The sequence below is a fragment of the Conger conger genome, chromosome 1 (genome assembly GCF_963514075.1).
Source record: "Conger conger chromosome 1, fConCon1.1, whole genome shotgun sequence".
NCBI lineage: Eukaryota > Metazoa > Chordata > Actinopteri > Anguilliformes > Congridae > Conger > Conger conger.
Window position 1 is genome coordinate 34989526 of NC_083760.1, and position 16213 is coordinate 35005738.

General features: G+C 40.3%; 1 protein-coding gene and 1 long non-coding RNA gene across 2 annotated transcripts in view; one reads left to right on the forward strand and one right to left on the reverse strand.

Annotated features, from left to right (window-relative positions):
• Window positions 1-3217: 3217 nt before the first annotated feature.
• Window positions 3218-16213, reverse strand: part of LOC133126188 (otoferlin-like) — a 49662-nt gene continuing 36666 nt past the window's right edge. Inside the window, exons 36-41 of the mRNA XM_061238136.1 lie at window positions 15156-15244; window positions 14693-14791; window positions 11107-11348; window positions 7155-7333; window positions 4263-4363; window positions 3218-3430 (exon numbers count right to left, since the gene is read on the reverse strand). Coding sequence (XP_061094120.1) covers window positions 3250-3430; window positions 4263-4363; window positions 7155-7333; window positions 11107-11348; window positions 14693-14791; window positions 15156-15244 — 891 coding nt within the window. The 3' untranslated portion in view covers window positions 3218-3249. The remainder of the gene's footprint in view (window positions 3431-4262; window positions 4364-7154; window positions 7334-11106; window positions 11349-14692; window positions 14792-15155; window positions 15245-16213) is intronic.
• Window positions 8159-9791, forward strand: LOC133126196 (uncharacterized). Its single transcript, XR_009708512.1, has 3 exons — window positions 8159-8213; window positions 8528-8600; window positions 9659-9791. It is a non-coding gene; the product is annotated as an uncharacterized LOC133126196 (long non-coding RNA).

Consider the following 16213-nt stretch of genomic DNA (forward strand, 5'->3'; position numbering starts at 1 on the left):
GGAGTGCTACTGTTAATTGGAGTGACAACCCAGTGCAGTTTTTTATTAATTTATTCATTTTTATTAATTCATTGCGATTTAAAACACACAGAAATACACCACCCTATTGGACAAAGAAATAAAAATGCACACATATAAACAACCAAAACCAAGTACGACAATCTATTTTTCCTTAATTGAACACAGACACACAAAAGTAAAATATAAATGATATATGAGTAGGCATTTCAAGCAAGAGCAAGCTTTCAGAAAAACTGCAAACTGCAAACTGATATGTCTCACCACAAGGGTTGCCTCCATGTCCTATATGGTGTGCCCATTCTTTATTAATTTAGAAGAATTTCATTTGTAAGAAAAGGTCAAACATTCTCTTCTGTCTCAAAAACCCTTTTTTCTAAATTATATTATAACATTTTACAGACTAAAATAACATAAAATCATAACATTACAACTGTTACATTAGTTCAAGCAATGTCAATCTTAAATAGCCAGAGGATTAATTTTTTAATCACATTATAATTGTGAGCTGAGCAGAGGCATGTTAAAAAAACGTGCAGTGTGTGGAAAAACAGCATTTTAAAATGAAGAGGAAGCAAATGGCAAAATTTGTTTCTAGTCAGATATATATATATTTATATGTATACTGGAAGTGTTTATTGTACCATTCTGCAGGGCATGGAGTGAAACGAAAGGGTTCATGGTGTCATGTGGGGTGTACAGACTCCTCCCTGTCAGACACCCAACATCTTCTTCACCATGTAGCCCGGCATGCTGTAGATGAAGATCCCTAACATGGCCAGGACCAGCAGTGCCAGCACAATCTTAATGACCAGCCACTTGTAGCGGTTGCAGATGAGGTAACGGATCGCTTTGAGGGGGCTGATGAACCACAGGAACGTGGTGTCAGGGCGACTGTGACCGCATACGGGAAGGGAGGAAGAGAGGTGGGGGTCACAGAGACAGATAAGTGAAGCTGGGGTTAGTGGTTAGCACTGATCTGAGATCAGATTTTGATTTCTGCTTGTTATCATACATTCACTTTTGTTTCTGTTGAAAATGTTAAGTGAAATAGCGGCAGTGCTGGCAGTTTAGTTTGTATCATGGTACCTTACCTGAAGATACCAGACTAAAGCATAAAATGTTTGCTGTCACTTTTAGGATGCATATTATAAGTTCACTTATCTATCACACGCAACACAAGAAGATGGCACTCAGTAGAGTGCATACCTCTGCCAAAACTATGCAGTTTTGCATATGCAGCCAGTTCCACATGTTGGATATTTACCAAAGGTTAATTATTTCTTCCATGCCCTTCACATCAGGAGATGCACATTTTAATAACCATATTTCAAAATGGGTTTGAGATATGCTGAATCAAATTCTAGCCACTGTATTTTAATCATTTATTGCAACACCATGGGCCAATCTTTACTATATTACTATATATGGGCAGAAACGAGTTCTCTAGTACCTGCAAGTTTCATTGTGTTACCTGAATACATTGAAAAGTTACATTCCTTTTTGTGAGAAGCTATGCCTACTGCCACGCCCCCCTTTCGGCCCTTCAATGACCCCTGGTCATATGCCTTTTGGTGAAAGGCCACACCCACATTCATGCCCCGCATTGGCCAATCAGTGTGAAAAGTTAAGCAGTTCTCCTCTGTCCCATAACCAAGCTTTCCACCAAGTTTCATGCAAATGAAACTTCCATAACTTTTGGAGATATCCTGGTACAAGACAGACAAACAAATGGATGGAATGGGGCAAAAACGTAACCCCGTCAACTGTGTTGGTGGAGGTAAAAATATCATGCTTAAAATCAACAGCTTTTAAACATTAGCATCTTTCTTTACCAATTACTCTAAACAACAAACCCAGAAAAAATGTAAACTGCCATCTCTGAGATTTTCCTCACCTCACTTTCAGCTCTCATACTAATCTCCACCAACCAAACAAGCCCCTATTGGTCCTTCTTCCCCCAGGCATATATTATGCCTGCTTCATGTTCCCTATGGCTCTGAATTTGGCTATTGGTCAAATTCTGCAATTGATGCTTCTGGATAGTGTGATGACACATAACTAAGACAATAGGAAATTAATAAGAAATATATGAATGTTTGGCTTCATTTTCTGAAGCTTGATGAGAATGACACAAAATGCAACAAGCACAACAAAGAATTCACATAAAAATGGAAAAACCATCAGTCATGGAATTAAGTTAAAGGGACAGCACTGCACCATTTTACACTGCAAAAATGACGGTGAATGATCTAGTAAAGTACTGTTTGGCTGTCAAAATTAAGTACCAATACAATACAAATCTTTTAATGTACCCAGGCCTAGTTACAAGTGTGCATGCAAAATCCACTGAATAGAAGAGTGGGATATCTGGGAGGTCTCAGAGGGGAGGGATGGTTTTCTTTAGGGGAGGCAAGGCTATTTCTTCAGGCTCCCAGGAGCTTCTTCACCATGTAGCCCGGCATGTTGTAGATGAACAGCCCTAGCATAGCCAGGACCAGGAGTGCCAGCATGATCTTAATGACCAGCCACTTGTAACGGGTGCAGATGAGGTAATGGATCGCTTTGAGGGGACTGATGAACCACAGGAACGTGGTGTCAGGGCGACTGTGACCATACATGGGAAGGGAGGGAGAGAGGTTGGGGTCAGAGAGACAGATAAGTGAGGCAGGGGTTAGTGGTAAGGGAGAGAGGTTGGCGTCACAGAGACCGATAAGTAAAGCGGGGGTTAGTGGTTAGCACTGATTTCAGCGATCAGTTGAACTGCTTTTGATTTATGTTTGGTTAGCATTGCACTTGATGTGTCTTCTGATTTGTAAAGGAGACAGTTAAAAAAATCAGGGAAGTGTAGTACAAGGGAAAAATAGTTTTGGGAATGCCAGTTGAGGTAAAGTACTCAGAAACCCTCTGGTATCCAAACTGAAGCAGAAAGTATGCCTAAGGAGTATAAGGGATGTCTTCTGGTAATATGTGAAGCAAGTTGTGTAATTTAAACCACTGCATGTAATCACCACACAGTGGAGCTTCAGACCTTCACATTAATATGGTGGCTGTGTCAGTTTCAGAGTTGGGCATAATGGAAGGGATATTCAGACATTAGATCAAAACCATATAAATTATTATTATTATTATTTTAAATATCCAAAACAACAAACAAAGAAGTAATATGTGTGTTGCTAGGGGAGGAACTGGGGGAAGGGTGTGGTCTGATATGGGGGAGGTGCCTTTTCTTCAGGCCCCCAACATCTTCTTCACCATGTAGCCCGGCATGCTGTAGATGAAGATCCCTAACATGGCCAGGACCAGCAGTGCCAGCACGATCTTAATGATCAGCCACTTGTAGCGGTTGCAGATGAGGTAACGGATCGCTTTGAGGGGGCTGATGAACCACAGGAACGTGGTGTCAGGGCGACTGTGATCGAACATGGGAAGGGAGGGAGGGGGGTGGTGGACAGATAAGTGAAGCAGGGGTTAATGGTTAGCATCGATCTGTATGAATGATTAATTCAGAGGTCTTCAACCCTGGTGCTAGAAGGCCTAAGAGTCTGCTTGTTTTTGTTCTTAAATTAAAGCGGCTGACTGCACAATTAACTCACGTCCCCTAGTTTTTTTTTAAAAGGGAGAGTTCACTGCCACTTTATTCTTATTCGGAAAACAGCTGAAAAACGGCTACAGACTGAAAAGGTGCAGAAAGTGCCATGGCTTGAAATCGAACCCCAGGACACATGAGGGCGGGTTGACAGCTGGCTGCACATTGATTCGCCACACAGTTTCTTTGCCTAGTTTCTTGAGTGTGAATTTGTTGCTGATTTTAAGGAACAAACAAATACCAGCAGACTGTGTGGCTTTCCCAGACCAGGGTTCAGTTCCACTGGATTAAGTAGTCTGAATATTGCCCATAGCTACTGTATTTCCTATGCCATTACACTTTTCAAGTCTCAGAAAATGAGACACTGGCCTGTATTCAAAACTTTGAAGTATACGCAAACATTACACTTCTTCACAGACTCAGTTTGGTGAGATCAACTGGTAAGAGTTTGCAGAACTGACCAAACGGTTTGTGAAGAAAAACTTCAGCCTGTTTACAAAGGCAGTTTGGCTCTTATATAGGATCTACATGTGTGGTAATATGTGAACTCTCAATAAACCTCCAGATTATAAGTGGTTTCTTTGATTCTCTTGTACTTTTTCTGCACCCCAAGAGGTGGAATAAAGGAGGAAGAAGTTATGAATGGTTCACTTACTTTGGTTTCTCCAAGGGTTCTGGCTCGTTGCGCCCAAGTCCGACGGGATTCTTCTCCGCCTCTTCAGCTGTCATGAGGTGCAGCTCGGCCTCCACCTTGCCCTGTGAGAACCGTCAGGACATTGATATGAAGAAATAGGGCTGTCCTAGAACAAAGACTAGAACCTGTAAGTGCTATTTAATGCAAATGGGGCAGACTGTTAAATCAGAGTATTAACTTGAAAACTGCACTCATGTCAAAGGTAAAGTCAGTCAAGCAGTTGCTTCCGAGAATTCTCACTCGATTGCGCTTTGTATACCCTCTGATGTTGAGTCTAGGCTATACTGTCAGGAGAAAGGGTTCCTAAAGAATCCTGTGTCTCCATAGAGCAGTGGTTCCCAAATCCAGTGCATTTGACAGGTTTTCCACTCTGTGTGAGCTTGGTTGTGGGTGGGAATTGGAAATGTTCAGCTCCAAATTTGACAAATTGGGCACTGTCACATGTCATATGGCACCCCTGGGAGATGCAGCACTTCCGGGATTTTCAGTTGTTGGCTGCATAGAGAGAGACAGAGCACCCACTCCAACTCAAAATAAATAATCATAAGTCTTTGCCATTCCTCCTCACAGGTTCGGGGCAAAAATAACAAACTAACATAACAATGACATCTGAAAGCGAAACCGAACAACAGCTTTTTAGCTGACCAGCTTCTCCGCTTTCCAGCAGTGTCTTCCTTCCTGTGCGCCGACGAAAAAAGAAAAGGTTAAATATCACTGCCTCTCTCAGAGTCTGCTTCTGTTCTCAGCCCCATACTGTGGAAACAAGCACACTTTAAGCACCCGGGCTGATTAATTAACACAATCCAGGTACATGTGCCCTCTCCACGAGTAGGTGTGGCCGAGACAACAAATGGATCTCCCCAGACCAAGCGTCACAGGCACTATATGTACAAATAAAAAATAAGAAAATGCTTTCAAAGACTGCTACTGCTAATACTGTAAAGAGGAGGCAATTCCTGGAATGTGTTATTATCACAATGTTAATTTTATATTCACACAATAACAGTAGTCATAACCTCAGAGGCAACAATGTAGCATAACAAGAACCCAAATGCTCCTTTGGAGAATGGCAAAGAATGAGGTTGTGATGTCAGGAGGATAAGAGTTTGGGTGTGTGATTTCCCTTTCAAAAGACTCCTGAGGTTCAAGTCAATGGTAATCCACCAAGTAGCAGGCAGCCCCAACCCACACACAGGATTGCATAAAATGTCTGGGTTCCCATAGGTTTGACAATGTTTTATACTCAGGAGGTCTAGAGTTAAAAATGTTGTTTCCTTGCAGTAACAATGTCACAGCATGCCTTAACCCCAAGTTTATATTTGTGCACATTTACTGCTACCAGGCACATACTGCAGTAAATCACCATGGGTGAAATTAGTGATGGAAATGGAGACACCCCAAAAACGGGTGTTTCCGTTTTTATCTGCAAGCTCCTCGCTTGTACCAGTCATTGGGTTATTCAGTGAAAACCAGAAGTATGAGATTTGACCAGTCCAATTTTGATAAAGCTTTGTGTACTTTAGGTGTTCTTTATATATTTAATAAGGAACACCTACAACATTAGCCTCATAGGATTTGTCATTGTCGAGATATTTGCTCTTATAAAAAAAAAAAAAGGGGGGGGGGGTACCCCAAAAAGTCGCTCTTGAGTACAAATTGGGGTTTGTGTCGATCGTCATATCTTTGGCATGAAAGCAGGAAAAACCCTGAAATTATGTACTCTGACAGAATTGTCTGTCTATTTTCAAAAAGGCTAAATTGTGCCAAAATGCAATTTTCAAAATGCTGAAAAATGTTCAAAATGTTGAAAAATACTGGACTTTACACATTTGGGGGGAATTTAGACCATTCCTTCATGCAGATCCTTGTAAGATCCTTCGCATTCTTGGGTTTGCGCTCATCAACTACCCCCTTCAGTCCAGCCTGCAGGTTGCAGAACTGTTTGCCTGTCTCTGGGATTTATTAAATTATGAATTTGACTTAATTTTGTTTGTGGCTGTTCTTAACCAAGATATTTACTGGTATTTCACATTTGGATACCATGCACCAAGTGACGCTGATGTAGGAAGCCATCAAAGTATGTTTTATTGTGAATTAAGCTTTTCTTTGAAATGATCAAAACATTCCAAAACATAGCAGTAAACTCAATTTTGCGTACATAAGTAGGCCTATTATTCCTTTTGAACTACATAAAGTCTCATTTCGATAGGAAACTTTCCACCTTACCAACTACTTGGTTGAAAAACACTTTTTGGTCAATTTCTGTCCGGACCCAACTTTGGCATTGTATAATTCTTAAGTAAATGATTTACAGGATTTAACTTTATTTTAATTGTGGCTGTTCTTAACCAAAATATCAACTCATCTTGTAAGTTTGGAAGTCATACACCAAGTGGTGCTGTTTTAGTAAGCCATCAAATATTGAAAAGAAAATTGCCAAGAGTGGCATGATTTAGCAATTTAACTTTTTTATGAGCAGTATTATGAAATTAATTCATAATCTGAAAGTAGCCAGAAGATTGTGCCAGAATACAGGTTTTCAGTGCTTTAATGCCAAAGAATTTGATGTTCAAACCCCAATTTCCACTCGTGAGTTACTTTTTGGGTGCCACCCACACCTTATTAATATCTCTCTAAAATCCAATGAGGTTAATGTTTTGGAGGAGATTTTACACGGAATGACCCATAGTACTTTGTCATGTAATGGTTTCTGCATTAACCAACTACTCCTTATCTTATCAAGTGACATGCATTTCACCTAATAAATGCTTGGTATGATGTTTCATTTGATTAAAACAATCCATGCTGCTGCCAATACTATGAAATGTAGACAAATGTTAGTTCATAAATTACCGTGAGCTCAAACTCATCGTTTTCATCCCTGGCAACAAACGGCCACCAGCCTTTGATCCTTTTCTGCTTGAAGATGGACACCATTGGCATCTCCTGCTCATTCGTAACCATCTCGAGGGAACACTGCTTAGCTGTCTTTGCGCCACGGGGAAACCGGTTCAGGTCCAGCTCGATCGCACCTGCACATAGGGAGCCAAAATCTCAAACTCACCTTGTGGACAGAGGGAATCTGGGTAGGAGGAGGGCTGCTCATTTCACTGACAGTATGTAGGCACCTGGTGATTGGCTAAGGCATGGGTGCCCATCCCTGGTCCTAGAGTGCTGTATGGTATTGGTGTCAGTTAATTTGTAAAACTTCATTGGTTAATGAAATAATGTTGCATATATTTAATCTCACCTGTTTTCTTGGGTCTATATTGGTTGCTGATTTGAGGGTGAAAACCACGTAAAGCTGTGGTTCTCCAAGCCTAAGGTTGTCTATATCTGTGCCACGGTAACATAGCATAACATAACATAAGGTAATGGCGAGAACAGGCCATTCAGTCCAACAATGCTCGCCTTTTCCTACCCCTAAGTGTATCTACTGCCTAGTTTGCCTAAAAGCTAAATAGTATCTAACACCGTATCAAGCCTGGTCTTGAAAACCCCCATTCTTTCTGCCTCCACTACATGCAGTGGCAAGCTATTCCACACATTGACCACTCGCTGTGTGAAAAGATACTTCCTAATATCTGTACGGAATTTTGCCTTTGCCAATTTCTATTTGTGTCCTCTCGTTCTGTTAACCGAACTCAACCTGAAGAATCCCCTATAATTCATTTTGTTAATCCCTTTAATGCATTTAAAAGCCTCAATCAAATCCCCCCTAAACCTGCTTTTAATAAGCTTAAAGAGATTAAGCATCCCAAGTATATCCTCGTAAAACTTATCTTTTATACATGGAATCAATCTGGTTGCCCTTCTCTGAACGTTTTCAATGCTTCTATGTCCTTCTTATAGTGCGGTCCGCAGAATTGCACACAGTACTCCAAGTGTGGTCTAACAAGAGTATTGTATAAGGTGAGTATAACGTCTTATAACTTATAATCAATACTCCTGGGTATGTATCCTAACATCCTATTGGCCTTTTGCTACTGCACATTGACAGGAACCCGAAAGGCTTTGGTCAACTATGACCCCTAAGTCTTTTTCCATTTGAGCACTAACCAATTTTGTACGCCCCATGAAGTAATCCTGCCTTATATTTTTATTTCCCATATGGTAGTTGTATAGAATTTAACTAACAGTATAGTAGAGTCAATACTGTTAGTTAAACCTCCTAGTTTTGTATCATCTGCAAATTTAACTAAATGACTTTCAATGCCCATGTCTAGGTCATTTATGTAAATGAGGAAGAGCAGTGGCCCCAGCACCGATCCATATGGGACTCCCACAATACCCTGCTTGGTAAGGCCCCTTCTACTACTACTTTTTGTGTCCTTTCCTGTAGCCAATTCTGAACCCACTTCAAAATGGCTCCTACAATTCCTACCATCCTCATTTTGATAATCAGTTAGTCATGTGTTACCTTATCGAATGCTTTCTGGAAATCTAGGTATACAATATCATAAGCCATACTATCATCAAAACACTTGGTAGCTTCCTCAAAGAATGCCAAAAGGTTTGTCAGGCATGACCTACCCTTTCGAAAACCATGCTGGCTATCCCTTAGAATGTTATTATTTTCAAGAAATAATTCCAGTTTGTCCCTAATGATAGATTCCAGTATTTTACATGTGATACAAGTTAGACTGACAGACCTGTAGCTTCCTAGATCGGTACGGTCCCCTTTGTTATATATTGGTATTATATTACCATTCGGTATTTCTCCAGTTTCTAAAGACTGTCTAAAAATATTGACAGTGGTTTAAAAATGATCTCACTTAACTCTTTGAGTACCCTTGGGAATATGCCATCTGGGCCTGCTGCCTTATTTGTCTTTAATTTATCCAATATTTCTTTATCCCCTGTCTCAATATTGGCTAAGACATTGTTAGTATTGAGTATGCCTTCCAGCCTACTAGTAACCTCCTCCCTGGTAAAACTCTCAACAAAGTAGCCATTTAAAGCCTCAGCAATATCTTTGTTCTTATACAGCAGTTCTCCTTTGTTATTCTGAATGCACTTGAACCCTTCATTTTACTTTTCCTACTGCCGTATTGAAAGAAGCGTTTGGGTTTGCATTTAGCATCAGCTGAGATTTGCCTTTGAAATTGCTTTTTGGATAACCTTAGTTATTTTTTTACCTTAGCACACATATTACAATATTCAGCTTTATTACTCTCAGTGCTGTCCTTTTTATATGTCTGATACAGTTTATTCTTTTTTTAGCAAACTCTTATGTATAGTTGTATTCATCCACAGTAGAGATTGTTTTCTCAACTTACATTTCAGCACCTTAGGAATGAATTTACACTGTGCGTCAAGTATAACCCTTTTGAACCTGCTCCACTTTTCATTCACAGTCCTGCAATCAAGAATTTGCTCCCAGTCTATCTATCCATCCATCCATCCATCCATCCATCCATTACCCCGAACAGGGTCGCAGGGGGGCTGGAGCCTATCCCAGCATACATTGGGCGAAAGGCAGGAATACACCCTAGACAGGACGCCAGTCCATCGCAGGGCACACACACCATTCACTCACACACTCACACCTACGGGCAATTTAGACTCTCCAATCAGCCTAACATGCATGTCTTTGGACTGTGGGAGGAAACCGGAGTACCCGGAGGAAACCCACGCAGACACAGGGAGAACATGCAAACTCCGCACAGAGAGGCCCCGGCCGACGGGGATTTGAACCCAGGACCTCCTTGCTGTGAGGCGGCAGTGCTACCTACTGCACCATCCGTGCCGCCCCGCTCCCAGTCTACATAACTTAAATTTGATTGCATCTTTTTAATGTTGCCAATCCCTCTTCCTTTGCCAAAATACATCAAAACTTATTGTGGAATGTTCACTTGTCCCAAGTGGTTCCATTACCTCTATCCTGCAAATTCTGAATAATTACATACTACCAGATCTAAAATTGATTGCCCTCTTATAGGCTGACTGACATACTAAAGGGTCATTCATAACATCCAAAAATTCCTCCTCGCTTTTTCCCTGTCTGGTCACCAAATTGAAGTCTCTCATGATAATAGCCTCGCCTCCCTGGCAAGCTTGTTTTATATTTTTAAAGAGCATTGTATACTGGCGGTTGGTAACACACTCCAATATTAAGACCCTCATCTTCCTCCCCAATAAGCTTAAACCAAATATCCTCAATCGGCATGTGTTGGGCATTTCCGTAATCTCTTGCACACTAAGATTTTCTCTTACATAAACAGCAACACCCCCACCTCTCTTACTAGATCTGCCCTTCCTACTAAGTGTATACCCCTCTATATTATATTAATTCCCATCTTCATCCCCAAGCTATGTCTCTGTAATCCCTACAATGTCATAGCCCCCACTAATAATAACTGCCTCAAGTTCCAAAAACTATTTTTTTATGCTTCTAGCATTTAAACAAAGACATTTCAGTTTGTTGCTTCTACATATCCTCTTCTGTTCCCTCACTCCCTGCTGTCCCAAAAGGAGTCCCATGGCCCATAAACCGGTACCCCTCTCCCATACAAAAATGTAGCCACATATTAAACCTCCAGATGAAGTTCTGCTTCCCTCTGCTTGTACATGGTACAGGTAGAATTCCAGAGAAGGCTCAAGAGCCCTTGCAAATCTGAGTTCACCTTACCCTAGTGTGGGATGAACAAGACTTCTGCTAATAGTCCACTAATAAAGAAGTACCAATGCTGCCTACAGTCAGACTTGAGAAAAAAAGTGGGAAATTGTGGAACAGCATAATGGCTGGTTCAAAGCCAGCCAGGCTGGCAATATATCTGTCGGTGGGGCTGTGGGGCTGCCGTACCTAGGAAGTCATCAGCCGAGAAGTGGTCGGCATCCCACACTTGCAGGTTGAGGCGTGCAGGGATCTTGTACTCAGTCTCATCCCAGGCAAACATGGACTCCTTCTTGGAGATGACGATCTTCTCCTCAGCCATCAGGTAGTCGAATGGGTAGACAAAGCGCCAGTTGAAGTTTCCCTCTCCCGTCAGCGAGTGGTAGTGGACATCAGTGTCCTGCTTGTCCTCCTGTTGTCCCTTCAGCCAGCTGGAAAAAGCAGGTAGAACAACAAAATAAGACACACCCCATGGCTTTTTCTTTAGTTTACAAAGATCTGCATGCATCTGTCTATAATCTATATCTATAATAGTTACAAACACTTTTTTTCTCAGTGCTGTGGCATCACAAGTGGCACTGGTGATAAATGGCCGGCATGTCCCACCTGGAGGAGACAAGTGGGACCATCCAACAAAATGGCGGCAGTCAGAAAAATACGGGCTCATTTAATTTGATTGTTTTTCTCCACTTTTTTCCTTTCCTTGCTCTTGACCCGGAAATCGATTGAGGTCCACCATCTTTAAGGACATTCCAACCCCTTAAATATTCCTTTTTTTAAGCGCAAGTTTTTTTTTTTTCGGAAAGCCTGACATATAACTGATTGACCTGTGGATCCAGATCTCCCAATCTTCCATGCATCTGCCATGTCTATTACTGACATGGCTTCAACTGACGCCTGATGGAGCAAGAACATTCCATTTGTCTAATTTACTTTTTCTGGATTTTCCATGTGAATTTCTTGGCACTTTTTCTAGCCTTTCACGCTATATGGAGGTAGGAGTAGAAAAAGTGCAAGAAAAAGAAAAAAGAGGAGAAAAATAAGCGATTGGAATGAGCCCTCCAAGTCCGGGTGACCAGGAACTGGGCGTCGCACAGCTGCCGGTGGTTAAACACCTTAATTGCATGAACAGAGGACTTGGGTAGGGTGGCTGCTCAAGCACAAAGGAAAGAGCACGCAGGGCGGTTTGCTGGGGAAAGTTCATTCATGAACTAAGGAAGTAACTTTATGCAATTTAATTATTGAACTTTGTTTAATAAACATATTTTTCCTAAGGAAATGCCATAAAATCTATGGAGGATTCATTATTGAAGAATGAAATGGGCTTTATTCACCTCTAACTCCCGTGTTTTTGTATTTCCATTATGAGCTCTTACCCCACCCTGCCCAGTACAACCCAACCTCTCATGACATCACAGCGCCCCCTGAAATAACCACCCCGCAGCTGATATATTTAGCCCAAGGATGTATAGATGAGAGAGGGTTTATTTTATAAATGCCGTACATTTGATATAGCTGGCAAATCAATTGCTTTTTTATGTGGTCGTCTGTTACACTTAATTTTCTTGTCTGATTTTGTGAGTTTAGACATATGAATTTCTAATAAGAACCTGAACCTGAATATGAACTGACTTTCCTGGTTAAATAATTGTTGTGCTCATATCAATTATCTAATTTCTTATGCTCCTATTAATGATCTTATATCACATACTAGATTAATCAATAAACATGGTACAGGTCCCTTAAAATAGGGTCTAACTTCAACCATCCAAGGAATAGAATAATTTCTTGCCAAAAAGCATACCCAGGTCCTGCACTGTCGTATCACATTAATGTGCAATTATTGCTGCTGCTGTGTACATTGTGTCGAAATAGCTACTTCAACTGCATTCACTTTGTGAAACCTGCTCCTAATGATCTGGCCTGAGTTTCCCGAAGCCTGCTTAACGCTACATCGTTATACCTTAAGCTCTACTTTAACGTTTCAGCATGTTTCTTGAAACTTTCTTAGCTAAGTATACCCTCTGTTCGTGGTACTTTCATAAGGTTGGTCTGGACCACTCTTAGCTATACCTTACTGATTTTGTCAGCTCACTTTGCTAGTGGCCACCACTGTTACAACCACAAGTCTCTGAAATCAGCTGTTGCTCTTAGTTTCATCTCAATCTGTTAAGAAATATGTACACTAATAATTCTACAGTTGTAGTTGGCTAATAGTACTAATAAAATACCACATTAATGGGATGGTTTTCATGCAACAAATAAAATTGTTCATTACGAAGGATGCATGTTGCACTTTATTGAACATGTTGCCTAATTGCCTTTTAAATTATATTTATAAACTGACAATTTCCCATCTCTGTGGGCTGGAGCGATGTTTAACTATAGTTATTTATTTGTTTTGTTCAACACCGTAGTCTTAAAACTGGAAAATAATTTTTCTTTATTCAGCGCCATGTCGTCTAACAATATCTCCATTTTGTTCTGTGTGACGCTGTGGAACCGCTTCTTTCTTAGTTTTTTCCCCACTATATCTTATGTTGTTTTCGTGTTGGTGCATTTTGCTTATTGGTGCGCTTTTATTGAAAACGTCAGCTAATCAGACAAAAATAGTGAATTACACCAGTAATCGTGAATTCCACCAGTAAGGTGCTTCTGGCAAATCAACCCTGATTGCAAAGTCATTTCAGGCACCATGACAAAGATATTAAAATAATGTAAATAAAACATGACATGCCAAAGAAAGCGTATTGCTAGGTGGTGTAGCGGAACGAGGTGTAATACCATAATCTGATATCATAAACCGTATATATAATTTGGCGAAAATTACATATACGGTTGGATAATTGAGTTTGTACGTTTTTTATTCTATTAATAAGTTCCCACCAGTCGTGATGAACGCAATATTTTAAAAGTATTCCTGCAGTGTTTTATTCATAATTAATTCATACTTTCTCTCATAACGCAGTCAAGTAGTCGCTACATGGAGTGAATAATCAATCTTAGAACCGCCGATGGGCCTAGTAACATCGCACGTAGAAGCTATCCCTTAAGCAACCGCCGAAGTGATAGTTCGGAGAGAATGCCTAGAAAAGTAAACAACTTTAGTAAGGTATAGCCGAGTAAGACCCTTTCGAGTCTTTGTAAAACACTAAGAGACACCGTTGTCGGGAAACGTGGCCCAGGTTTAGTTTAGTTGTTGCCTATCGAGATAGCAAAGTATGCCTTTAAATTACAAGCTTACTTGCATATTGCAGTATATGCGCAGGGTAGATTTTTTGGTAGAAAGGAATTGTGAATGAAGCAACTTGAATGCATACATTAGCTAGATAGAAAAAAAGGCAGATGCCAGATTATACAGATTATACGTCACCGCCCTTACTTTTGAATGCGAGACTGGCAAACGCGTTTAGAGCTAGACAAGAATAGCAATTGGCGAACTTTTACGTTACATGGCAGTATCTTTTTAAAGTTCACCAAATGCATTCATAATTCCTTTCTATCACAAAAATCTTACTGCACTTACTGCAATATGCAGAGAAGCTTGAGTATAACTTGGTATATCCTAGTCAAATAATTGTTGAACTTAAAATAAGATAGATAGCTATCTTATTTTAAGTTCACTGCTTACACATCACATTAAGATCCAGTGCTAACAAACCACATTGTTTCAAGTAATTAGAAGAGAATACACATACTGCAACAACAGCATGGGTTAAGAACAAATAACCCAGAGACACTTCTCACACCGAACATGCATATGTGTCATATTCACCCCCGCACGAAAATGTCACTGGATTTTTCCCCAGTGAAGATGTCGTCATCTTCCAGAATGACTTCATCTGTATTCCAGACAATCACCCTCAGCTCAAATCTGGAAAATGACAGCAACAAATAATGTCAAGCAGGATGAGAGAGACTCACAAAGTCAGAATTGCTTTTCGTTGCATCTTCAAACAATGGATTTGGCCTTAAAGTTAAACTGTAAGTTTGCTTATGATCAGGTGCAGCCAACTTACAGGTGTTTATGGAAATCATAAATGAACAAGCAAACACAGCATTTAGCTGAAACATGTTTTCACAATTTTGGTCATAAAACTGAACACCCAGTTCTCTACATTGGGTATTGAAGTCTGCACTTGATTTGTGGGAAATAATTTTAGTCATTGGAGCCAAGATATTTGTAAAAATGTTCTCATCATCACCCAACAGTTTCATTAATGAAAAATGTTTCTTACTTCTTAGGTTTCCTAGGGGAGATATCAACGGAAGGTCCAGGGGCTGGCATGTCCTTGGGGAACATATCCACCCACATCTCAATTCTTCCCTTTAAAAGAAAAATACAGTGGGCTTCATTAATAAAAATGGAGAAAAAACATTGATGATGATATATATTTTCTGTTCAAACATACAGGAAAACGATATATTTCTATTTCGATACGTTTACATTCGTTTTTATTTATTAATGTGATTTTTTCTAAAAACCACAGGTGCCAAAATGACTGGCATGCCTAACAATTATTGTAAATAAAATCAAACAAAGTGAAATTGGCAATACATTTTGTTAATCTCAATCTATAGGAACTATATTGTCATTCCATCACTTCCTGTTTCACTAGAGTATAAAAATGAGGTAACAAGCATGCACAATCCCTTTGTCATCCATCAGCAAAAGCCAAAGAACTGTCAATTTGGAAGACACGGATGATAGTTCACCATCGCAAGTTGGGTAATGGGTACAAAACATCCTCTAAATTAAAGGTTAAACAGACCACTTATCACTGTAAGGGCAATAATAAAATGGTGGAAAACATATGGAATGGTTGCAAACTTTCCAGGAAGAGGATGCAAGTGCATATTATCCCCACGAACAGTAAGGAAGATGATGAGGGAGCCGGTAAGTAACCCAAGGATTGCAGTTCAAGAATTGCAGAGATTGGTTGTATCTTCTGGTCACCAAGTCAAAAAACAAACAAACATACAATGGCACCTCCATACCAGCAAAACCTTTGGAAGGGTGGCATGAAGACAGCCCTTACTGAGCACAATGAACAAAACTTTGCATCTTGAATTATTACTGAAAGAGAGTGCTATGGTCAGATGCGACCAAAATTTAAGGTTTTGGACACCATCGACATGTCTGGTGTGGTCATAGGTAGATTGCCTAGCAGGACAATGACTCCCAGACATACATAACAATCCACCTAGAAATGGTTAAGTAAAAACAACAACCATGTCCTGCAAAGTAAAAACAACAACCATGTACTGCAATGGCCATCACAGCATCCAGACTTAA